Source organism: Ochotona curzoniae, unplaced genomic scaffold, assembly GCF_017591425.1.
Source record: "Ochotona curzoniae isolate NIBS_2020 unplaced genomic scaffold, NIBS_Ocur_1.0 scaffold_2587, whole genome shotgun sequence".
Lineage (NCBI taxonomy): Eukaryota > Metazoa > Chordata > Mammalia > Lagomorpha > Ochotonidae > Ochotona > Ochotona curzoniae.
This window is the reverse complement of record NW_024467096.1, coordinates 1813716-1840329: the sequence shown is the minus strand read 5'-3', so window position 1 is coordinate 1840329 and position 26614 is coordinate 1813716. Positions and strand designations below refer to the sequence as shown.

The 26614-nt window shown below is 44.3% G+C and overlaps 1 protein-coding gene across 2 annotated transcripts in view; it reads right to left on the bottom strand.

Moving 5' to 3' along the window:
- Positions 1-1460: 1460 nt before the first annotated feature.
- CD86 (CD86 molecule) overlaps positions 1461-26614 on the bottom strand; it is a 71968-nt gene continuing 46814 nt past the window's right edge. For both annotated transcript variants that reach the window (XM_041003108.1, XM_041003107.1), the window contains exons 3-7: positions 17095-17430; positions 14089-14391; positions 10918-11067; positions 4426-4471; positions 1461-3106 (exon numbers count right to left, since the gene is read on the bottom strand). In XM_041003108.1, the coding sequence (XP_040859042.1) occupies positions 3010-3106; positions 4426-4471; positions 10918-11067; positions 14089-14391; positions 17095-17430 (932 nt within the window). In that variant the 3' untranslated portion in view covers positions 1461-3009. The remainder of the gene's footprint in view (positions 3107-4425; positions 4472-10917; positions 11068-14088; positions 14392-17094; positions 17431-26614) is intronic.

The window sequence follows — 26614 nt, the reverse complement described above, 5'->3', positions numbered from 1 at the left end:
GAGATCTTTTTATCTCCTGCTCTTCCTTGGGTTTTAAGTAGGCTGCAGGGGAAGGGAGACTGGCAATTGGCATCTCTGGGTATTCACTGGGGATACCACTGGGGATGAGAAAAATAAAATGCGTGTGGACTAGAGCTACAAGAATACCTGTTTGGCCTGGGGATGACTAACTGTGGCAGGAAGGTGGGTGGTGAGCGAAATGTCAGGCTTGACTCTTTGCTGTCAACCTGGCTTAACAAATGTGAGGACACTTCATGGACAAAATGGAAACTGGTTCCCTAATAGCAGGAGGAGGAGTATGGTCTGCCAAAGAATAATAAATGACAGGAGCAGAGGTAGAAGAGCTGGAGGCAGCAAATACAGTTTGCTTTCCCTCTGACCCAAACCTCAGATTTACTGGTCTTATCATGTGCCTCGCTATTCAGTTTCTGACCTTGTAAGATGATGGACTGGTTTATGGGAAAGTCAACGATGAGTCCCTGGAATCACTGTGGGATACTAGAGGCTGATACAGTGTAATACTAAATGTGGCATGGGCACTCGGCCTGCTACTGGTCAAAATGCTGCCTGGGCTACGACCAGAAATCCCAAGCTTGGGAAGCCAAGGGTGGCAGGGTCATGCTGTGCCAAGGCTTCCCCTGTACTGCTGCTTCCAAAGTGAACAACGTCAAGTTGGCTATTTTGACATCTGTGCTTATGTCACAACATCAGCAAAACAGTGACAGAACTCTATTACCTGCCATACCTGGTCATGGTGAGGCTCACATGGCATAATGAGTTTATAGGTTTAAAAGCACAGTGTTCACTAGTACCAGTGTCATGCCTCGTGACCTCTTTAGCCTGTTTTTCCCAGCTCCCAGACTTGGAACACAGAAGGATAGATAGCTTAACAGACCAAGAATGGATGTTTCTCCCAGAAGGCATGTCCATGTGTCATCCAGTCTTCCAACAAATGCATTTTGAGACACAATTCTAGGTGGCCAGGATCCATTGGTGAGTAATTAGACTCATCACTGCCATAACATGATCTAGTTTCCTTTTTTCTAGAGTGTTCCTGACTTTTCTACTGTATGAATAGAGGCACACATGCATTTATTTTGCAGTCAGTATGCTTTCAAGGAATATTTTTTTTAAATGTGCACAGCACAAAAGGTTGTGGACTGAAGAGCAGGAAACCCTTCCTTTTTAAACATGTCTTAGGTATGCTCATAAATGATTCATATTTGACTTTTTACATGTCTGATTACCGAAATAAATACATGAAAGATATTAAAGTTTCTCAGTCTTACACAATAAGGCAAAATGGAGGAGGAGAAGATTAGGGATAAATAACAGGCTTCTAACTTCAGAGATGTCAAGAGGCAGGGCATTCACAAAGGGGATGGGGCTGGTGGACATCGGATTGCAGAGATCGGTAATAAGCACTGTTGACACGAAAGCAGAAAGTACAGTTGACTCAATACATTTCATAAAATTTTATTGAGACCATCTATGTACAGAGCAAGTTGGAAACCAGCCAGGTGCCAGAAGTCTAACAAAGGCAGGGGTAGGGAGCACAAATGGTAATTTTACAAGGGATGTGCATGACTAGCACAAGCTGTCTACAACCCTCAGAGGTCCTTTGTGTAAAATATAAAGAACTACTTTTGTGACCTCGACCTTCCAAAGTTTTGTTTAGGTTTGAATTGAGGCTGTTCTATCTCTTACTGATGCTGCCTTGGGAACTGGGATTGCTAATTCCTCTCCACCAAGCTATTCCTTTCATGTGTACAATATTTGTGTCTTTGCCTTGAATGTAAACAGTCCTCAAACTCAAAATGCACTAACTTTATCTGAACCATTCTGAATCTGCAGACCAAGGAAGTCTCTGGGTAACTGGTGTTCTGCTCTTCCACTCCAGCTTTTTCTCCTACCTGGGTATTGTCAGGCTCCTCAGCCTCCATCAGCTCATCCCATTGTCTAAATGACAGGTATCCCTTCCCAGCATGATTTCCAGTCAGATGAAACATCATCAACAAAACTTGGGTGTCATCAAAATCCTGTACCAATCACCGGGAAAGCGGCTACCTCAGCACGTTAGGGCAGATGCTTTCTGCTGTTTATTCCAAGACTCATAGAAAGACTAGGCAGACCAGTATGCCTCAGTTGGTTGAGCTCTTCCCACTCTTTTCCTCTGTGTATCTGATGCATCACCTGTGTCACCTTTTCAAGAATGGACTGTGGGCTCCCCTGATATGATCTAGCACTTCCCACCTTTGCTCAGTGCTCTCTACTGTGGCTTATTCAAAGCTTGGTGGGAACCTGGGTCCTCCTCACCATTAGATACAGACCAGGAAGAAGTGGTTCCAGGGTCCAGAGTTGGTTCCATCACTGATGTTCCTGATTTCCCATAGATAGGGTCGGCTGCTCATATCTACCTGTATCCCAGGCTACTGTTTCCCTGACTGACCACAAAACCAAGGGATAGGTACTCCATATCTGGAGGAGACATTCAGAGCATGGTAGTCACATGATTGTAGTATTTCAAAACCTTAATACTAATACAGTACAAGTCATAGTATATAACTCCCAACTGACCAAAGAGGTAGATGTTCAGTCTCAGGCATAGAAGATGAAATGAGGCACCATCTTCTAATTCAGAGCAGATAAAAGCCAGTATTCTAGGAGCTGGGAGTTCCTTATAGAAACATGACTTACAAAATTAAGAAAGGAATCCAACCTGAAGCAGAGGGTCCTAAACATTTTCCCCAAATCAGACCCAGTAGGACTTGGCTCACAGTGTGCTCTGAAATTAAAAAGAGCAGTTGGAGAATTAAAATCTGCTCCTGGCACAGGGAACAGAGCTAGCACTATAGGGAGGCTGTTGCATTGACAGTCAGTCCTGGAGCTCCTGCTACTATGAGTGGTAATATATTTTTGTTTTCTGGGAGACACCAAAAACTTCTTCATCAAAGACTTGTAAAGGAAACTATATAAAAAGTAGATATGAATATAGCTTTTACACATTAATTAAAAATGCGTGGCACATTTGTCACTTGAGGGTGTCTTCAAATGGTGAACACACTGGGCTGTTTTGTCCAATTTTTCAGGTTCATGGACTTTTACTCTGGAAAATTAAAAAGAAAAGTTTGGGTGACATTTCAGAGCAAATCCACTTTCTTCTTGCAGATTTTAGTGATACAGCAGAGTATAGAAGGACATTGTAATGGGAAGGAAGAGAAATCAACTGTGAAGACAGGTGGAGAAGCAGAAGATAAGAAACTGTTGACACTGTCACCCACATTCCCTTCCAATCTATCCTTTATTTTTGTCATGTTTTGCCCAGGTTCTGTGCTGATTTATGGCAACCTTTGCTGTGCAGACTCCTCCAGACCATTTTGGAGCTAAATCTCATAGGATGGGTAGGACCTAAATAACTTGGACCACCATCCAGAACATCTGGACTGGTCGCAAGAAGCTGGTGTATCCAGGGGACTCTGGTGGCCTTTGTACTTGGAGGTCATTTCCCTGTGTCAGAGGCCAGATTTTTGAGTAGGATTGCTTGGATTCTCACAACCACACATTCAGAAATTTGATATTCTTGTAAGTCCAAATCCTCGGAGAAGATGGCAGTACAGACAAGGCGATTGCATCATGTTCTAAAAGTACTGACTGTCCAGGAATCTTTGTATATCTTTCCCACATTTATTCATTCTTTCAACACATATTTATGCCAGTACATAAATGCCTGCCAAGTACACGCCAGGCACTCTGCTATGTGCTGGCAGCAACACAAGGGTGAGACTAGCAGCCTTCCATGCAGTTAGACTAGTTAATAGAACTCAATAAGCCAATCACACCAATACTAAGTGTAAACTACTGTTAGGAAACAAAAGTCAAGGGATGCATTTGACACTGACACAAGGGGACAAGACGTAGTTTGGGGAAATATTTTAAAGAAAGCTCTGCTTGGTGTAAGATTTGCAGAATGATATAAAGAAGTAACCAAAGAACATTTTCAAGTAGAAGAGACAGTAGACAACATCAGGGCTGAAGAGAACACATGACCACTTCTCTCTCTTTCATTTGTTCATTCCATATTTGTAGGATGCCCAGCTGTCTCCACACTGTGCTAGGCACTGGGGTCACCATGGGGAAGAAGGAGCAGCCCATTCTCACCGCATCAGAGCCCTTCATCACTGATATCTACCTGCCCATGATTGGGCTTACCTTGCCCTCTGGCTGTTGTGCACTGGTATTTTGCCGCTCATTCACAGGCAGTTCATTTCCCCTCAACCCCCAGACCCTGTCTAGTCTCACTTTCCTTCCCACTGCACCATTTGCTGACATTGGCTGAGGTCTCAGAATCTCCCTGGCTCCAGACTATTCAACTTCCACACATCCAGGGCATTAATCCTCTCAAAGTGTTGCAAGACTCAGACTCACATTTCCTCCATCTTCTCATTGTCTGCATTTTCCATTTTGGTGATCTCTGAAAGAGATGAAAAATAACTTCAGAGGATGCATTCTCCATCAACACTAAAGGGAGGCGCTGAAGTCCTAGGACTCAGAGAGAAATTCTTATAACCTTCTGTATGGAACAGATGACTATTTAAATGTGACTTCATGGTGGAGTTTCTTGCATCCAAAAAAAGTAAATACTTTCTCACTGTGTCTTAAGTTCCACTGTTGTAAATAGATTCCTCACTTATCATCTCTATCTCTGCTAAAATAAAGATATAACTGGGAAATTCAGCACACTTAATGTCAGCAGTCACTCAATAACTTCAAAAGAATCTCTGGAAGCAAAGTTTCCAAGGAGGAAAAGAAAATCTTGCTTAAAAGCAAGTAAGCAAACAAACAAAAACTTTACTTTCCAATTTAAAAAAAGCCTAAATGGATTACCTGAATGGTGTTACAAAATGCTGCACACTGCTGTAGGTGTGGCCCAACTGGGAAATCTCTAGCCAGCTAGATTTCCCAAACCTCAAGTTGCTATTAGCCTTGACTACCATGGACTTGGGATGTAAAGTCTCTTCGGTTAGCTGTTGTGTTTGCGCTACTGTTTCACTCACAGCTTCTACTGGTATTGTTACCTTGAGTACCTTTGCAGGAAATCAGGGATCATAGGAATCCTCTCAATGATGCCCCTAACGTGTTTTTCAAATGATTTAACTCAGGGCCCAGTGCAACGGTTCAGTGGTTAAATCCCCGCCTTGCACGCGCCGGGATCCCATTTAGGCACTGGTTCATGTCCTGGCTGCCATACTTCCCATCCAGCTCCTTGTTTGTGGCCTGGGAAAACAGTAGAGGATGGCCCAAAGTCTTGGGATCCTGCACCTGCATCAAAGACCTGGAAGAAGCTCCTGGCTTCTGGTTTCAGTTAGGTTCAGCTCCAGCCACTGTGGCCACTTGGGGAGTGAACCAGTGCATGGAAGATCTTTCTCTCTCTGTCTTTCCTTCTCTCTGTGAATTTGCCTTTCTAATAAAAATAAGCAAATCTTTAGAAAGAAAAATATTTATTTGAAAGGCAGAGTTAGAGAGAGAGGGGAGGGAGAGAGAGAGAGAGAGAGAGCGAGAGAGAGAGAGAGAGAGAGAGAAAGGGTGAGAGGGAGGGAGGGAGGGAGAGAGAGAGAAGAAGAGAGATCTTACATCTGCTTGTTCACTCTCCAAATGGCCACAATGAGAAGCTGCACCAATCTGAAGCCAAGATCCAGGAGCTTCTTCTGGGTTTCTTGTGGGTGCATGCGTCCAAATATTTGAACTGTCTTCTGCTGCTTTCCCAGGCACATTAGCAGGTGGACGTGGAGCAGCTGGGACACAAACTGGTGCTCATATGGAGATGGTGCCTTTACCCAGTTAGCCACAGTGGTAGCCCCACCTCTGATTTTTGTTTTATTCAATCTTTACTAAATAAAGTCTTCTTGGAAATTTGTTATTGATGACAGTTTTCTTTTATGGGTGTGCTATATTTAGAAATAATCAACTTTGTGGAGGCATAATCAATTGTTAAAGCGTCTGTTGTTAGTACACCCAGAAATACAACTGCTCTTAATTGCGTTTGCTAACCTTGTTTCCTTATTTCTGCTGCACTCACTTCAGAGTTCTGGTAGTTTCCTTGTCCCTTCTGACTCTGTCTCCCTTTCCTTTCTTTTTCTCTTCCTGTTGCATTGGCTAGGACATCCTGATCACGCCGACTGGAAGTCATGGGGATGGGCATTTTGCTTTATTCCAATCTTGTGGGGAAAGCAATCTTCCTTTGTTAACTATGATGCTAACCAAAAGGTTTTGGTTAGACATCCTTTGATAGGTTAAGGAGATACCCCGTATTTACTCCAGAATTATAAGACTTTTTTCTAAATTATGAATGAGTATTGGTTTTGTCAGAAGCTTTTTTGTCTCTTTTGGCATTATCATATTGCGTTCCTTTTAGTTGCTAATACGGCAAATTTTATTCTTGTTTTCTGAATATTGAATTTACCCATGTTGCCAAAGTAAGTCGTACTTGGTCACAATTATCACATGTTCAAAATACCACTATTTTAGTTGATAATTTTGTTAAGGATTTTGATAACTTTGTTTACCAGATTTCTGTAATGTCTTTTCTGGTTTTGGTATAGAGCTCCCCCTACCTTCCAATAGCTGGGACACTGATTCCAGGCAGTGAGTTATGCAAAATCCTAGAGCTCACCTCATTTCCCCCCCTTCTCTCAGGGACTCTCATTTTTCTAATGCTTGTTCAGTGTCAGAAAACTGCTACTTTGGGCCTGGTGCAGTAGCCTAGTGGCTAAAGTCCTTGCCTTAAACATGCCGGGATCCCATATGGGCGCTGGTTCTAATCCCGGTGGCTCCTTTTCCCATCCAGCTCCCTGCTTGTGGTCTGGGAAAGCAGTTGAGGACGGTTCTAAGCTTTGGAACCTTGCATCTGCGTAGGAGAGCTGGAAGAGGTTCCGGGCTCCTGGCTCCGGCTATTGCAGCTGCTTGGGAAGTGAATCAACCAAAAGAAGATCTTCCTCTCTCTTCTCCTCTCTGTATATCTGACTTTCCAGTAAAAATAAAATAAATTTAAAAAACAAAGAAAACTGCTGTTTTGTTGATGTTTTCAATTCCAGTTGTTTGTGGAAAGAAATTCCTTGTAGCAGCTAATTCTTTGTGGGAGGCAGCAGAAATCTACTGTTTGCTTAACATTTTATGGTATGCATGATCACTGGGTACGGAACATCATCCTCAGAAGATATTAATGCTTATGTCGTGGGGGTGGGGGTTGGGTCTTGTGGGACTGGACTGGCTATCCTGGAGCCTGGAGCCTCCTCGCAGTCTCTCAGTCACACATGCTCATTTATATATGTTCTTACCATGTCGTATCATCCTTGCAGCCTATGACGTCATTCTTCACACGCAATGTCGTCCTGACAGGTGATGCTATCTACCATGTTTTGGTGCAGAATGAGACCCTCACCAAGCTTGGCCACCTGCACTTAGACTCTCCAGCCTCCAAAACCTGAGCCCAAATCAGCTTCCTTTCCTTCTAAAGACCATTCTCAGCTAACTTGCTATAGTAACACAAAACAGGTGCTTGAGTTATTTCTCACTTGACTGAGCTCCAAGACACTTCGTAAATCTGGTTAGGTTCTACCTTTGTCAAAATTCCTTCCAAAAATAATAACACTATAACTGAATTCAATAGTTCAAATGTCTTTCACACAGAACAATTAAATTATCCTTTCATATGCATGATAAAATTATCACCACTAAAAGTAACAAAGGAATACTACATTTCTATTTATAAATGAAAGCAGATTCTAAACTTTTGTGTTTGGGTCCTGAATCAGCTTTTTATAGAGCAAATCTGGTGAAAGTACCAACTTTTAGTTTTTCAAGCCTGAGAAGTTTTCTGTTTAAATGCTGGTTCAATTTGGAAAAGACACTTTGCTTTTAAGAAATCGTATCTGAAAGAGATGAGACTCTTCCAGATTGACTCCAGGGAGGCAAGTGGTAAAAAATGCTGGTTTCAGTTCAGATGCTCTGCTTCAGACCCCGCTCCCTGCTAGTACATACAGGAAAGCACTGGATCACGGCCCAGCTATTTGGAATCGTGCCACTCACACGGGCACCAGCATGGAGCTCCTGGCTAAGGCCTGGCCTTCCTCGGGCTACTGCAACCATCTTGGGAGTGAACAGTACATGGATGATGTCTGTTTCTCCTTTTCTCCATAATTCTGTGTTATAATCTTCTTTCAGTTACACAAGACACAAATGAGGAAATAAAAGTTTAGAAGGAGCTATTATGTCTTTACATCCAATGGATAAACTAATAGGGTAATAGATTGGATCAAAACAATAATAGCTATGACTTCTCATGCCTTATCTGTTCTATTTGATTAAAAAATAAAGTGAAGAGGAATTAGAAACCAAGTGAAATAACTATAGCTTTTTGTCCGGTCATTTAAAAAGCTAAAATAGAATAAATATATGAGGAGTTGACACATAAAAAAGAAAAATAAACTATAATTAGTGAATAAATACTTGATAGGACTTTTGATATCAGGTTTGTTACCTCCTCTGAGAAGAAGATTATTGTGGGGTTGGGAGGAAGTTGTAGTTTTAGAAAAATTTCAAGTGGTTATCAGCAAGCTCCTCTCTCTATGGGTGGATCATACCTGCTTCCACATCTGTCTGTGGGCAGTTTCTTGGAGTCCCAGTACTGAGATCTCACTTTGCTGTTGGCTGGCTGCAGGGCTGACTCCCGAGTACCATCCCCAGCTTCTAGAGGCTATCTCTTGGTCTCGGCTCATGGACTCCTTCTTCCATCTCCAAAGCCAGCAAAGGCCGATCAAGCCTCCTTCAAGCTGTAGGCAGGCCTCACTGCCTTCTTCCCACTCAAACACTTCACAGGCAATGCCTGAAGGACTTTACATTGCAGGCATTCGCTGCAGCAGTGAAGACCCTGCTGGGGGTGGCCAGAGCCCACACTGGAGTGCCTGGTTTGAGTCTTGGCTAATCCATTCCCGATCCAGTTCTAATGTGTACCCTGGGAAGCAGCAGATGATGGATCAAGCTCATGGGTCCCTGACCTTCCTATGGAAGACTGGATCGAGTTCCAGGCTCTGGCATGGTCCAGCTCTGGGTGATGTAGGCATCTGGGGAGTCAACCTATGGATGGAAGACCTCTCTGTGTCTACTTCTCTGTCCTTCAAATAAAGCAAACATAAATAAATAAAGAGCTGCACATGGTTTCAGAATTTCTTTGTACAGAAATAAACTTATCCTCTAATTCCATTTCTCCACAGTTGTTTCCAGGTACTCTCATTTGTGCTACTCTCTCTTGCCTTCTGACTTCTACCACCCATAACTCTAAGACCATCTCATGCTCCCCCTACAAGTGCAGCCTTTTTAGTTCTCTTTTGACTTCTCTCACACACATTTTTGGCCCACTCATCTAAGACTCTACATTTTTCTGTTTGCCTCCTGGGAGAAGGAACATTCTCACTCTTCTTATCCATCTGTCTTCCTTTTCTTTGACTATAAGCTGGTCGATCCCATGTGAAAGCAAATTTAAGGAAACAGTTAACTTCCACATTGACAGCCACTTCTGCTACTGTGACTCATGTTAACACGGCAATGTGACGAAAACAAAGAGAGGCTCAGAACACATCCCCTGAGAAGCCGGAGCCCAGGCCAGCAGGACTCACGTGCACACCCAGCCCTGGCTCTCGTTTTCACACATGTACATCATGGACATCACTCAGCTTACCGCACACTTCGGCAGGCTGAGTGACTGTACCATATGTTTTGATTTTTGAAACAATTTCTTGAAATATGTCATTATCCTGCTTTTAAAATACATGAGGATGAAAAGAGTACCTGCTACTGGCATCCATGTGTGTTCTACATTGATCCTGGAGTAAAGCCACTGCAGGCTTCAGTAAGATTCTGGCAGAAAGCTTACTCTCACCTGTGCTTTCTGCCACAAGTTCCTGGGCATATTATCTTACTTATTCACATCAACCAAACTAACCACCACAGTAGGCAGTCTCAGACCTGACCCAGACTAGCCCGAGCCACCAATAAGCATGGGATTATTACAAAGTCAGGAACTGCTTTGCCATAACTAAACAGTTCAACAGCAGACGTCTACAGAATGCCTGTTCAGTGTCGTGCTGCTTAAAACACCAACTCTATCAGGACGAAATGTCCAAGAATGGGGTTGGGAAAATAAATAAGTTGTGTGTTTCTCACTCACTGAACGCTGTTGATGGGCATTTCTGACGTTGCAGAGTGTCTGGTTATGTTTTGTATAACGAGGTAACAATCCAATTCAAGTGACATCCTCCCCATTGTGAAAAACAAACCTTGTATTATTATCCCAACGGCAGAAAATAATGTAGCTTTCTACACAGGTAAATCTGAAAGAAACATGCCAAAAAATACCAGCTGTATAATTGTGGTGTTAACACTAGGAGAATTATGGATAGTTTTTATTTCTATATACTTTGATAACAGAGAAGTGGTACTTGGTAAACAGTGAAAGCTAGTGTCAGTTTTGCTACACCAAGAAGGAATACACCTAACTTCCTTACAGGAAACCGAGGCCCTAGAGATGAGGAGGTCAATCCCATGGTCCCTGGCTGGACACACCCAGGAAGGTAATCGCGAAAATTTACAAGTGTTTTCACATCACTGAACTGACACAAGACCCTCCGGAAGCGACGTGGGTAAAGCAAGTAAGGGTCAGCTTTGCCTGAACACCTTGGGTTTCACAGAGGCCCTGGAGTGTACCACCAGCTGCTGGGTAGGTTCTCCAGAAGCCCCCTTTCCCTCCAGCATTTTACTGACTCCTTGCCATTCCTGGGCTCAAGGGCAAAGAGCCCCAAACGGCAGCCAGTGGAGAAGCAGCACAGCAGCGATGGCCTGCAGAGGGTCCCAAGCTTCACTCACCGCACTCACAGGCGACACCCGGCTGCTGCTCCATGTTCCTCTTCCTCAGAGTGAGAAAGCATACGATCCCGGCCACAACGAACAAAGTGACAATCGCAGCTGCAATCCATACTCTTGAGCTCTCCTTAGGCACAGGGGGTTCCATTGGCACTGGAAACGAACACAAGCTTTCCATCAGCAAGGACTTTTCAGAAAGTTTCTACTTGTTGCTGTTCTCTTTATTCACCTGCCTGCACCTGCAGAGCTCTGCGGGCCAGCGCAACCTGAAATCAACACGGGGTGGTAGGAAGCTTCAATCTTGCGGCCTCCTCCACAGCTGAGGACCAAACCAGTGCCTCTGGCCTGTGCTGCCTTGTCATTCACAAGGTGGAGGTGACATTGGCCATGATTTGGAAGAAGAGCAACACCCTGGCCAGTGGTTTTGGAACTTGTGGCTCTCACGGTACAACGACGGGGCAATGTCCCCTTAGCCCTGTCCTTTGTGCAAGCTGCCCGCAGTAGGCCCTGCTGCCTGCACCATCCACCATCGCCTCTAGATGGGGCTGCTGACACTTCTCCCTTGACAAGCAGATCCTAGGAAGCTGCAACCTCCTAGTTAAATTTGCTTGTTTGGTTTTTGCTGAGGTTATGACAATCTTCCTCAGCATTGCTTTCATCATGTCTCTCCTTCTACACATCCATTGGTATTTTTTGTGTGAAAATTCCTAGGTTTCTGGGAAGGTAAAAAAAAACAGCCTTTTTTTTTTGTGGGGCTGGGGGTGGGGAAACTTAGAAATGATTGGCTTAGCTATCAACATTGTTGGGAATAGCTCTGGTGGTCAATTTCAAATTTCAAGACCAACAGGACCTGCTGACCTCCTGTCAGCTTCACTGCACTTTGTATGTTGCATTTCCTATCTGTGTAGTCTGTCTCAGTTCCTGCTTTTTGAGCCTGTTCAGATTGCCTGTAAAGGCAGGCTATATCTGTTGTCTGAAGACTGCTGTCCTTGACATCCAACAAGGTGCCTTGACCAAACATCTGACTTATCTTTGATCAGGCCACAGAACAAGAACACACACAGGTAAGTCCAACCTCCCAGAGGGATTAGAAGAGAAACGTTTCTGAAGATAGTAGCAGGTGGTATCAGGAACAGTTATCCCACAGCAGTGGAGAAGCAGGAGAAAGGAAGTGAGGCTGTAGTCTTGGCAGGCCCTTGGGTTGGCTGCTAGAGTCATAGTGGCGGGCCCCAGGGCATGTTACCTACAGTGAAGTCTGTGGCTACGAGAAGGGAATAAGCTTGAGGTGTAGTTCAAAGAGGCTTCTATCAGGCCGAGACAAAGCAGTGGTAGAAGCAGCCAGGACTGGCTGGGTGATTCCATCTTTTACTAAACCCCCAGAAGCTGAGTGCCTGGGTGGTAAATCAGTGCCAGGAGGGAAGACTGGCCCACTCACACACTAGGTTAGGTTGGTAAGCCCTGGCCCAGGCCTGTACCTAAGAGTACATCCACAGGCCCTGTCAAGTTGGAACAGTAGAACACTGAGTGTGAGAACAGCAAAACCAGGTTGGATCAACAGATTGGATGGATGTCCCAGGATGTGTGATAAAATAAAGACCCACGGTTGGAGAAGGTGGTCAAGGGAAGCAGAGGGAGAGGAGGGTCAGAACAATCAGGACGGGCAGTGTGGGCACAGAGGGTATGGCAGAAGAAAATGCTCCAAACACTGCTCTTTAAAAACAGTCTCAGAAAAATTCATGAAAAACAGAATTAGAGGGTACATTTATTTTGGTACCAAAAATATTTTGTAATTCAGGTGGGGTTTTTATGTAAGGCACATTTTCTCATGCATGTTGGAAAGAGCCATTGTAAAGATTTGTGCCCTTTGAGATGGCCCTTTCCTTCAGCTGGATTGGTGCCTGCAGCAAGTTGGGAGCCTGCTGCAGGCCTGGCTGCCTCTGACTGCATGTGACACACCTTCTGTACTTAGGATCCCTTGAGATCCTCTCACCAGCCCAGTCTTCATGTAATCTCCATTTTTCCATTCAGGTGGAATGGAATGCCCTCCTCCTCTCGTCACCACACTTATTAAGGCAGATAGTCTCTTTTACGCTGGTACAAGGTCCTCCTACCTTCAGGAAGTCATCTTTAACCCTCCAGGTACTTACCTGCCTCTGAACACTTGGCTATCAAGATAGGTGGGTGGACAGTTTGCAACCCACCTGGGAGCAGTGGGACCTGGACTCCAGCTTCCTGTTAATGCAAATCCCAGAAGGCAACAGGTGATGGTTCAAGTAGCTGGTGTTCAGTCACTCACCTGGGGAGGTCTAGGTGGAGTTCCCAGCCCCTAGGTTTGGCCTGGCTCAGCCATTAAAGACACCGTTGGTGGAAACTAGTGGATGGGAGCCCTCTCTCTACTTCTGAAGTAGATGGGTAGATAGATAAAACAAAGATGTCAATTGCTTTTGTTTTAATGTAGTCCCATATTTCCATGGGATATAACTTAGGTTTTTTAATCCAATCTTTTGAAAACTGATGTCCATGTGTGCACATCTGGAGGTCCCATTCCATCAGATGGACCCCTAGAGCAGGGAAGATGTTTTTTCCTTTGAGTTTTCATCATCGACCCAACAATGTCCTAGAATGATTCTGTATTCATTAGAGTACTGTACGCCTCTACGCACTTATCTATCCTTGATGTGTCCTATATGTATGCATGCATGTGTCATGGTGTAGCCTACATGTATATACATATATCCCTGTGTGTCTCATTTGCATGTATGAATGTATGTATGAATGATGTGTCCTATATGCGTGTATGCATGTCTGTACGTATGGTGTAACCCATATATACCTATGTATCCCTGATGTGTTCTATATGTACGTATGCATGGTATGTGTGGTTGAGTGTTTAATCAACAGAAGTACTCTAGTTTGAAAGAATATTGTGACATTTTTAATCAAAAGTTCAGAATACTTCACCCAAAGACAACCCAACAGACAGAGCCAGTTTCAGTGTTGCCTCCTGCCCTGTGTCATTCCAATGCATCGGGTATTTTTGGTCTAATTATTTCCTAACAGCATCACAAAATGGTCCAGGTAGGTTTCCTAGTATATGGGACACATGGCACAATCTGCCTTAAGCATTTATGTATAATGAATGCTGAAAGAAACCAACTTGGGGAGCAGCTTTACCTATAATGAAATGTGGAGAGTGTGTCTCCATGGACTCAGTTTGCAGAACACAGTAAATGGTCGCATTTGTTTTATCATCTGCAAACGTGAAAGGCCAGCTGATGGAAACACTGTACAGTCCTGTGACATCATCTTGAGATTTCTGCATGACACCATCATACTCAGTAGTCGAATTATCAGTTTGTAGCACAAAAAACATCTTCTTAGGTTCTGGGTAGCCTTGTACAGATGAGCAGGTCAAATTTATGGTAGAGCTTATCGTCATATTAGAAGTTGATGTTATTTCTGGTTGACTGAAATTAGCTGAAAGCAGAATAGAGACAAAAGACAAAATCAAGCAAAACTCGGTCTAAACTTTGATGTATCTAGAAGGGAACATTCGTTAACTAAATATCTAAACTGGGAACTCATTGCAGCACACCTGGGAACCTTATGGGTTCTCAGCCCATAAGGAGAACCAGATGTAACTGCACATTTATTCCAGGAATGGAGATTTTAGTTATGCTTATGTCCTGCTTACCAAAGTGCTGAAATTAAGTTACCAAAGACTGACATTGAAACTACTCTTTCGGGGAATGAAGTCACCAGAAGTGACCTGAGCCTGGGATCCCAACATCCTGTGGGAAAACCTCCAGCTCACCAGCCTAAGCAGGCAGAAGGAGATAGAGCTAGAGCGGGAACAGAGTTCATGATCCTGGCATGCAATGGGTTTTACCTCCCAGAAACTCAAGCAGGATGGTGTTGAATAGGTGGGTAGGGATTTGGAACTTAGAAATTGAAAATACCGGTTTGGGGCAAGACTGTCAAGGTATTTTCAACACATTCTATGTCTGATGAAGACCAAACATCCAGCCATTTCTGTAAGGAACATGCTAAGCTTGAAACACTTAGTGTCTTTGTTTGCCATTCTTATTTCTGTGGTTATCTCTGGCACCCAATGCCTTTGGGGAAGGTACTTCAAAAAAACTCATGGGCGACATGGATCATGGAAAACAACATGAATGGTTGCAAAATTCTTTTGCACTAAAATAAGCTTATCATTCAATCCTAGATTAGAGCTTTCCATGAGCATTTGTAGGTGTCTACATAGCTCCTTCCAGCTGTCCTTGCTCTTGCTCTGTTGCTACTAAATAGTTTACAGGAGTCCCATAGTAATTTCTATCTTGGCATATTGTTCCAACATGTTAGGCACTTGCTTGCCATTTTCACAGGTTCTGCCATATCAACATTCCACCTAGCACTGCACTTGGACTTCATGCAGACTGTAGAAGGTGCATTGCCAGATCTTATTCAAACTTCTTGGCAGTGTCTATGAATTCAGTTTGGATGGGTTATCTAGTTTTTCTAATATACATTAAAAGAAATGTAAAACTTTAAAAGAAGTGCTTGTTTATGTTTCCTAGTATGTTCTTCCAGGAACCTAAGGTACCTGGCCACACTTTGCAAACATTGATTTACCAATTGGTTAAATATCTGGAAAACCCCGTAAGCTAGTTTGAGTCACATGATGGAGCGGCTCTCTACTTTATTTCTACTTTTTCCTTTGCTTTACTTTGTGGTTTTGCAATAGGTATTGATCTGTCTTTTCCAGCTGTGTGAAAAGTTGATCTAGATTTAGAAATATCATGTCAGGGTATCAGCCCTGGAGAAACGAGGACGAGGTTGACACCCAAGCCTGTACCTGAATGCTTACAACGGTTCTGGTCCTAACATCCACAAACTGGAAATGACCCCATGTCTTTCAAAGCAGTAAATGGACAGACAACGGCATGCTACGTAGCAATGTAAAAACAAAAAGAACAAACTCTGATAGATGCAACAAAATGAAAGAAACAAAAAGGCTTTGTGCTGAATACAAAAAATCAGTCTCAGAAGTTTACAAACGCTATAGTTCCATTTACAAGATATTCTCCAATCTGTAGAATGGCAAACAAGGGCTATACCTATAGAGAGAAAATGTTTCAAAAGACAGAGCAAAAGACAATGTTTTGATTGATGGGATATTCTGTTCCATTTATGGTGGTAGCTACATAAATCTATATATAATCTATAAAATTAATATATTTTATGCTAAAACAGAAATGTTCATTTTGTTGTATGATGATAATGAAAAAAAGTCTGGGGTTTGGCATTTGGCACAGCAATTCAAGTTGCTGCTTAGAACACCCACAGGCCATAGTGGAGTGCTTAGGTGCAAGTCCCAGCTGCACCCTTGATTCTAGCTTCCTGCCAATGCACACCTTGGAAATCAGCAGGTGATGGTTCAAATGGTCGAGTCCCTGCTCCCTACACAGAACTGGATGGAATTTTGGCTCCTGGCTTTGGCCTGGCTACTACAGACCTTCAGGGAGTGACCAAGTATATAAGAGATTTCTCTCTCCCATATCATCTCTCTGCCCTTCAAATAATAATAAATCTACCGTGACCTTTAGGCATGTGAAGATCTGATGAACAGAGGAGCTGGTTTTCAGCTCAGGGGGTTGTTTCTCAGGTCATTTCGCTTCTGACTCCTGCCTCATCAGCAAACGACTCATAAGGAACCGACAGGAGGCTGGAGGGGAAAACCCTAGTCAGTCAGCTGTCTCCCTTGCTGGGTGCTCTAGGCAAAGATTAGTAGATGAGAAATCTTGGACCAAAGTAGAAAATGCATGTAAAAGATTTGAGGCCTCTGTGGTTATATAAACTTAGCAATGACCAAAATACCCATGGTTTTCACTTGGCCACATTACCTTTGCTCAATTAGCTCTATTTTGTCCCTAAAGATGAGTCTGACAGATCCTTCTGAAGCAAACTATACTAAGTGTGAGGATTTTTAGTTCCCTGCTCCCACATTCTGTATTCCTTTCAGATGCACTTCCCAGAAACAGCTATCCTCTGCCTGCTCTCTGTAGACCTGCCCCCTCCCACCTGGCTGGTTCCCCATGCCCACCCCTCCAACATTTCACTACCCATTTTGTAGCCTTCTCTGAGGAAGTGAAGGATCTGAACATACCACTGATCACATACCAAGCACTGACAGCTCAGAACTTATCTGTTGAAAAGGAATCATTCCTTTGGACCCTTTGTGATGGATGTAACATTGATACAAGCCCTTGTCCGTGATCTGAACGTTGTGAAGTCGTAGGGTCAAACTGTCCTGGTCAAAGCTTGTGCGGCCAAGGTACTTAGAGGCCACATTATCAGGCTTCTCTCTGCCCAAGTATAGCTCATACAGAACCCGCCTCTCCTGGTCCTGCCAAAACACAACCAGCTCACTCAGGCTTCTGTTTTGAGAGTTTGTGAATTGGCATGGCAGGTCCGCAGTCTTGTTGAAATAAGCCTGTGTCTTGAGGGAAGCAGCACCTAAGAAAGAAAAGTGGGGATTAGAGAAAGAGGAACAAGTGAAAGAAAAAAAAAACATACAAAGCCAAATTCCATTTCTCTTTCTACAACCTCTGGCACACCATCTTACAGTGATGGCCACGAAGTAGTGGAGCTCAAGCTTGGAATCTGTGCATGTGCTTGGGGCACCTGGACAGGAAGGCTGAAGTTGGAGCTCACTGCCAACTAAATGCGTGTGAGCTTAGGCATAGCACAACCTTGAGAAGCCTCAGTTTGCTGGTGTGTTTAATGAAGGTTTGGATTCAGTGCTCCAAGGGTCCTTCTAGTACTAGGGTTCTGTGGATTTTCATCCTAGGAAAGGGAAAGTCAGCAGAATGGGAAACACATTCACCAACCCTTTTCCTAGGACCTGAATCTTGATGCTCCTTGTTCCAGTTGTTCTCCTATAACTTTTAGAGCATCACCAAAAGTTCTTCCCCTCACCTCCTTGGCCCCTTATGTTTTGGTCCACTATTGTGAAAAGACTGCTGACAATAGCCTCATTCATTGGTGATCACAGAGGCTAGTATCTGTGAGATGCAAATACTTCCCCCTAACAACTTTCCTTCCCTCGTGGCAGCTGCTCCTTTTATGACTAGCTCTTTCTAGAATATGAAACAGTTTGGAAGTGACTTGAATGGGCCACCAAGGCTGGGATTCTCACTGATCTCTCTAAGGTCTTTCAGGGACCAGAGAGAGAACCAGGTAAATTTGAGGGTTGTTTTGGGATTGCAGTGGTCAAAGGCTACTTAAGACACTTAAAATGAAATATTGCCAGGGGATTATAGGTGGGAAGGTGAGGCTGAACCTGGCAGTACTGGGGGCCCCAGGTACCCCAAACTTATTGCTTCTAGAATTCATGGTCCCTGGAAAGTTTACCAACTGGTAGAGAATATGGTGCAAGAATTCAGAGAAGGGCTTTGGTTCTGATGGCTCACTGAGGTTTGTGGGAGGGATTTGGGTCACCCACTTCCTTAAATGTGATGAGTACATCTTAGGGCCTTTCTCTGGGTCACAGAATTACATGAGACAACCAAGCATGTAACTGGGGGGCATGAAAAGTGCAGGGCATAGAGGCAGGAATGCCTTGGTGAATTTGAAGTTAGATATCATCTTGGGTGAGGAAGTTGGATTTCCTGATTCAGGATTTTAACCAAGGGACACTCACAAGGAAGGAGGAGCCTGGGAGGGAGGGTCAGCAGGGACAGGGAGGTGGAGGGCTGGGTTGGTGAGAGCTGAGGAAGCTCCATGTGACATTCTCTGGATAGTGGAAAAAGGAAGTCGATCTAATAAATGATTTCTCCTCAAAGAAGGAACAGGAGGGCGAGGAACAGATAATGCTCATAGTTAGGGATGCACATCACATGGGCCTCCAATTAGGGTGGGGAGGGTATGGAGGAAAGAAGGTGGGACAAATGTTTCAGTTCTTTTTTTAGAAATTCTACTGTGTCACAGGGTAGGGAAGGGAAAAGGGGGGTGCTCCTTGCTGTGAGACTACATTAGCACCTGGGGATAGGGGCCAGTCATTTGATGATGCCTTGGAGACTATGATGTGAGGAAGAATTTCTGAGGGTGTTATTTGAGTGGTTTTGATAGTTCCGAGATAGCTGTCAGCTTCATTGCACCTGAGTTGAGAAAATTTTTCCATGATCTATTGACTGAAGAAGTTCACTTTAGTGATTCACAGACCCAGAAACTTGCCGTAAAGCTTGGTCAGAGTTGTCCAATCTTTTCTACATTCCATCCTTTGATGAGGACTCCTCTACATCCTCTGCTGGCCTAGAGGAGCTGGCTATCATGTCTCTCTTGAGTATCTGGGCATGCTGTACACTGCACAGACATCAGCAACTGAGGCGATCTAGTCCCAGTGCATGCACTGCAAGCTCACACCACATATATTGTGATCTTCCCTGTGGCTGCAGTTTCAAATCCAGTGCTCTAGGTGGGGATTCTCCCAAGAAACCTCATCTGGGGTGACCTCAAACTTGACATTTGTGTTTGCCAGTCAGTGCAGGGTGAGGTTCGGTTCATCAACCACACCAGCCAATGCATATACCAGTTGATGCACTTGCCTGGTCAGTTCTGCTCCAAGCTCCATCTCTTATGCAAACTGACAGGTGCTGTGGCCTTACCCAGCCCAGCCCACCACAGGCCTGGTGCTCACTTACACCAGCAGGTGCCACCATGGCCTGGTCAGGCTGACCTCCCAATAATCCTAACCAGGCCTGTTCCAAGCCCTGTTTTTTGCATGTGCTGTGTCGGCTTCTGCTGTGCTCTAGCCCTGGCCTGCCTGCATTCCATTTGGCTCTTATGCATATCCATGGGTGCTATTGGCCACGGTCTTGACTCTAAACTTCAGTGGGAATTAGCCCAAGTTTGAATTACTGCCTGTCACACTGTGTCAGCCTTACTGTAACTCCACAAGGTACTCAAAACAAACTGCAGACATCAGTACAGGATGCCTGTCTATACTGGAAGGGCAAAAACCCTATGTGAGAAGCCAGAATAGTAAAAGGAAAAGGGCAGCATAAGGAAGATTCCTTGTGTTGGGCAGTTATCTCACAAAGCAAACCAGAGATTCTTGTTTCATGGTTGTAGAACATTAAATCATAGTGCAAGAGCACCACCTACTGTAAACACAATACTGTCCTGGGCAAGGGGGGGTGGAGGAAGTTAAGGGGAGGGGAGCACAGGTTTGGTCTAATTTGCCCTATGATATAGAGAAGGGGATCTAATGGAGAAACAGAGCACAATGAAAAGTTCTGCCAATTAATGCTCAATGGTATATTATTACTCAGCTGTTTGTTGTGCCTTCTGGGGTTGGTAATGACTTTACCCTTAGGTTTTGCTATCTTCTTGATTTATGCATTTCCCCTACACATATCTCACATTTCTACCTACTCACTCCACTTCAAATATTGATTCCATGATCCCAGCCCCATCTCCCAGGGATTACAAGGGGGTTCCTCTTCCGCCATTCTAATTGCTGTCCTCTTCATCTCCCAACCAAAAGCATGCTCTGTGGACCAGTGGCATGGGCAGCACTGAGGGGCTTGTCGGGAATGCAGAATCCTGCCCCATCCCAGCCTAGTGGACCAGCAGCTCCACTTTGAGGAGCTACTTTACTCTATCTCCAGGTCAGATCACAGAAAATGACAGCAAAGTCTGCTGCCAGCTGTCCCTCCCCAGTACTGCCTCCCTCCCACCTTGTGCACTGGGTGGAAATCACTCAAGTCCATTTTAAGTGGAACCGAAAGTATTTCACCACTCACACTCTGCAGCCACTCCCTCAACCGCGGGCTTTCATGAGATCACTCAGGGCTGGTAGGGAAGATCCAGCCAAGCCCCTCTCCGACTGCAGTAGGGGAAGATGAGGTTCAAGATCTGTTTTCCCCAGGTATCTTCTCTCCTCCTTTTTACTTCCCCAGATGTTAGTGCACCTAACGAGCACACTCCCCAAGACTTTACTGATGGCTAAGGATTGAGAATCTCACTCTTCCCCAGTGCTTGGGCCTCAGTGTAGTAAAACCAATGGCTCTGATGAGATCAGAAGTCTGGTGGGCACCTCCCTAATCAGCTGAAGGAGACTGAAGTTCTTCTCTGCAACATACTGTTCAAATCTCATCCAAAAATGACTCATCATCCTGTGGACCTCTGATCCCACCACCACTATGGTGTTCCTGGGATGTTGCTCCAAACGCACCATACCTCACATGTTCCAGGACCATCTGCTTCTCTGGGTGTCCCTCCATGTCTCTGTGCTCTAGTTTCTTTCTTCTGCTGCTAAACTTTCCTCCAGCACTTGCCTGGGCCCCCTGGAGGTCACAATCCCACAAGAATCAACCCTTGTAGGCTCCTTCCTCATCACTGAGGTGGTGCTTTTGTTGGAAGGAAGAACCCTGCCCATTATCCACTGCTGGTGCTCTCCTCAGGTGTTTGAGCAGCATTCTTCCCTTTCCAAGTGGCCCACCTGCCCTTGTTTTTAGCTCCTAACCAGTGTTCTCTACCCTTCCGCTCACTGGAGATTGAGTTCTTCTTTCTAACCAGTTCTTAACATGATGTGGGTGAGTTCATCATGAAGCAGTCCATCAATTACCTGCCTCCGAGTTCCATGACCTCGTCAGCCCCTAAGGTTTTCATCCGCTGGTATATCAGCAGCCTCCCACTCATGGTGCCACATGGCCCGGAACCCCTTCGGTCCCAGAATTTCAACCTCATCCTGATTTATAATCTCCTGTTCCTGCAGGTCTGGCTTTTGCTTACTTGGTCTACATCTATTCTTCAACTTAATCAAGATCCCATATATCACTGACTCAACGTCAGTACCCTATAATGCAGTGTTTTCCAAAAGAACTCTCTGTGATGGTAGAAATATTCCATATCTTGGTTGAATTAGCCCCTGGTCATGGTGGCTAGTGAGCACCAGATAAAAGGCTAGTGTGATTAAGAAATTAAATTTTTATCTTCACTTGATCTTAGCCAAAAGGCCAAGAAGCGATTAAATTTTTATCTTAATTTTTAATAAATTCAAATGTAAATATTCGCATGTGGCTAGTGGTTATCACACTGGACAACACACAGCAGCATATCTTTTAATTACTCCTTGCCAGCATCTTTAACAAATGTGTCCCTTTGTCTCTAAAATTCATCCTGGGAAGATATTACTTTTAAACCGCATGTTAGGTTACTTCAGCAAGTTCATGGAAAATTAAATTCAAAGATAACCTTCTTTGGGTGCAAAATGATTTTGCAATCCATGCGTTTTTCCATCACATGCACTGTCTATGACATTTTGAAGGCCTCTTACATAGAAGCACAGATTTCAAATAGTTTCCACCAAAATAAATTTGTGTTTCTGTTTCATCTTCTGTGAACTTCTGACATGATACTCTCTCATCTCTTCCTACCAATGGAGTGGCTGAGCCTTCCTGCAACAAGTCATCCTATTGTGCAGACAGCCTGATGACATGACACACATGTGATGTCCAGTTTCACTCGACTTGGCCTTTGTGCTGCTCAGCCTTGCCTGCGCCCTTTTCTCAGCAGTCACTTCACATACTATCCCTGCCCTGCTTTAAGTCTCTCTTTCCCTTACAAACTCCCTAAAAGAGTAAGCAACTGTTTTGCCTCACTGCTGCCTCCTAGCCCCACTTCTTTACTAAAACCAACCTGACAATGGTTGGTCAGTGACTTCCCACTGTGGCAAAGCTCAAACCTCTTTTCAGACCTCAGCTCATTTGACCACTTGGCCAAGTCTCACGCTGTTGGCATCTCTCCTTCCCAAAGTGCTCTACCATTTCCCAGTGTCTGACTTCCTAGCAAGTTTCCTCTGACCACTCCTTAGAGGCTGATAATATCAAATGCCTGTCCTTGGTTTCGGACTCTGCAAACTCTCCTCCTGGCTTCCTCCTTATCCTTGGGTTCAACTGCCATCTCTCCTCACTGATCATCAATCAGAACACATCAATGAAGTTATCTACATATGTTCTTCCAAGCCAAGCCCCTGTCACCTCTGGACTGGATAATTGCAATCACCTCCTGATTGTTGGGTCTTCTTCCACCCTTTTCCCCTAAGTCTAATCTATCAAACCAAAACAATCCTTTCAAAGTTCACCTCCAGTCACATAACCCTTCTATTCCAAAGCTCTTGATGACTTCCTGATATCCCTTATCAAAGTCTGGCTTGAGGAGTTTAGCTACTGGGTTTAAAACAAAACAAAACAAAACAAAACAACTATGTGTGATTTTCTGCCAGGCATGGTTGGCAATAACAGAGGTCTCTTGGGGAATGCTGTCTCCCCACCCCAGACTGTGGGTGCACAGCCAGTACTGGCAGTCTCTAGAGGGGCTGCAGTCACGGTCCCAGCCCCTAGCCAGTCATGCCGTTCACATATTTGCATTCCTAGCCTGGGCACTTTCACTCTTAGGTCTCTTCATCTGAGACCTCGGGCAAAGATCTTCAGGTACCTCCCTCCAAAGCATCCTTTTGGGGCCTGAAGATGTTTCCCCCCTTGGACTCTGGACTCTGTATCCAGGACTTTCCTACTCCTGCCCCTCTTCATCCCTCATCTTCTCCTAATCTCCTCACCCCCTACATTGGGTCCTCTTACTCTTGATCCATAAAACTGCCAGAGCCTTTTGTTTGGGGTCTCCTCCACAGTGAGTCAAGCCCTCTGTCTGCACAGATCTACCTGACCCTTCCTGGGTGTGAGATACAGCAAAGGAAGTCAACCCTGCCTCACACTGCAGCCTCCTGCTGGTGCAGCACAATAACAAACTCAAAACTTAGCTCTTCATCCTTGTCTTGTTGCAGTCTTCAGCTGCTCTGACACCTGGCAGTTCAGCTGCATCTCCCCCAGCCCAGCTGACACCAGACATCTCCTATTACAATAGGCACAGGGCTTTCATCTTGTTTCTTCACTGCCATATTTCCAATATCTACAACTGTTTCTCACACATATGAAACATTCAGTAAACACTTGTGGAGGAAATGAATGACTGACTTTCAGTTGTCAGGGAGATTAAATTTAAACCCAAACGGGAGACTTGTTATATTTTTTCACAGATAGTTTTAAAATGCTGGAAAGAGTGGGGAGATGGGTCCTCTTATGCACTGTTGATGCAACCTTTTTGAAGGACAACTGGTAAGATGCATGAACATTCATATAAACTTAAACCGTGACTTAGAAATTTAGTCTCTAGGAATTAATTCCACCAAAAGACACACATACACAAGATGGCATATCGTTGTCACTGTTCATGAGAACATGCTAGAGATAAGTTAAACGACTTAATAAATCCTGATGTGGTCAAACAAATGAATGCCACTTGGTTGTGAAGCAGAAAGCCACAGGGTGCTATAGCACTGCAGTCAGGGGTATGGATTTAGACAGCGTGCATTCAGTTGCAGCTCAACCCCTACCATTCATTTGCCACAATAGGCTAATTACCTAACTCATCTGCATCCTAGTTTCCTCTTGTGAAAACTAATAGAAATAATGCTCTCTAGCACATTGTCATTGTAACGATTAAATAAGGTCATATTTTGAGATTTCAATTAATACCGGCTCATAACAAGCATCCACAAAAAGTTACACAGTTTTGGAGTTGATCTCACAGAAATTGTGAGTGGAACAGCACCCACCAAAGGCTGTAGAGAGTAGAGGGAAGGAGAGATGGAGAAAATTTGAGCAACCAACCAGTACCAAGAGCTAGATAAAAGAAAGACATTCTTTTGTCCCCCACCTGTTGGCCCTCATTTTATTTGATAAGCGAGATACAGAGATGAGGAGAGAGATCCTCCATCCTCCAGTTCACTCCCCAAATTCCTGCAGTCTCTAGGCCTGAGTGGGGCCAGGAACTCAATCCAAAGTTTCCCACCTGGGAACTACATGAGCCAGACTGCTGTCTACCAGGATCCACATTGGTGGGAAGTTGGATTCAGCACCTGGAGTCAGGGTTCCACTCCAAGTGCTCCAATATGGAATATGGAACACAGCACCCCAGCCCTTGTCTGAACTCCTGGGCCAAATGGCTACATCTGCCTCTCTTCGTTCTTCAAAGAATGAAGAAAGTGTACTTACAAAATAATGATCACTAAGCAGAAAGCTCCTCAGTAACCAACCAGAAACCCAAGACAATGGGGTAACAGATCCAAAAGGGGGGAAAAAACACAGAGAGAAAAAGGAAGTGAATCATAACATTTTAACTCAGAGGATTGTTATAATTTCAAATACAAAGAATGAAAGGCCTTTAGAAACTTAAGGAAGTATGTTGAGACAATACTGCATAAAAATATTCAGTGATCTTTTACATAAATACTGTGGTTATAATTATATATAACTTTTTACTTTCACTTGTTCTCTATAATAAAGGTCAGAAAATTGAGTTTTAACTAGTTGTTGGGGCTGAGTGGAAGTGACCCCAGTACCCTGCCAAAGCCAAGCAGACACTCCATCCAAGTGGCTGGAATGTGGAGTCCACACGGAAGGTCAACACCTGCCATGCTGATCTATCTGCTACCACAGAGGCACCCCCAAGAAATTTCTCATCATGGAGACTACATATTCCTGTGCAAGCCTCAGGAAGAACTCAATCCACCTTTACAAAAGGACTTTTGATATGTAACCCCACCCTCCATTCCTGTGTTATCGGCTCAAGTGTAAAAAGAAAAATCTAACCAAATTATGAACCAGCATCTTTTACTGGGCTAGCGGCTTCTCTCAATCTCCATTTCTCCTCCACCAGGCTGAGACCTCTGCCTAGAGAAGACTGACCCAAACTCAGTTCAAAGGAACCATGGAGAACAACGCCCTCTTGTTTTATATATAACAAAAAGGAGGAATGTGAGGAGTGACTTGAACATTGGCCCTAAATGCCTCAGTTATTTTGCATCTGCTTCTCTTTTCCCACAGTGCAAGAAATTAGCACCATTCCAATTTTCCACCAATGAGATGTGACTTCATGGTGCCACCTAAAAACCCCACCCCCAATTTCTTGCAGCCCCAATCTCTAATCCCCACTCACCTACTAATCACCTGTGGCTCCAATAACCTCAGTCACCAATCCCTTGGGGACACCCATCGCCCCTCTCAGCCAATTCCCCACAGCCCCCACACCTTCCAGGCTCACCTGGGTTGTATAAAATGAACCTCCACTGTGCCCTCTTCCCTTTTTCTTGGCTCTCCTGCTCCTCTTCCATCTTGCAGCTTTTCCCTGCCCTGGCAGCCCCTCCATCCTGCCACTATGGCAGATGTTTCCTTTCTTGTTCTCTCCCCGTCTACCCCTGCTCCCGTTCCTACCCTGCTAGAATAAAGGACCTCCTAAGTACCCTGTTGTACCTAAGTATTACGGCTTGTGGTAAACTAATCATGAAAAAGAGGACTTGGCTGCAAGAAATTAGCTGCGTGTAAGGATTTACTATGGTTAAAAACTGTTGCGAGAATTGAATATTTTTATTAAAAGTATCTCTCTGTCTAGGGAGAAAGAAACAATAAATAATAATTTTTTTTAAAATGGATAAGTACTTTTAGAAGGTGTGCTTTGAGGTCCCAGAACCTGGCCCAACGGTAGGGCTAGGCCAAAGCCAGACAGCGGGAACAACACCTGGTCTCCCATATGGGTGGCAGGGACCAAAATCGTTGGGTTGCTTTTTGCTGCTGAGCAG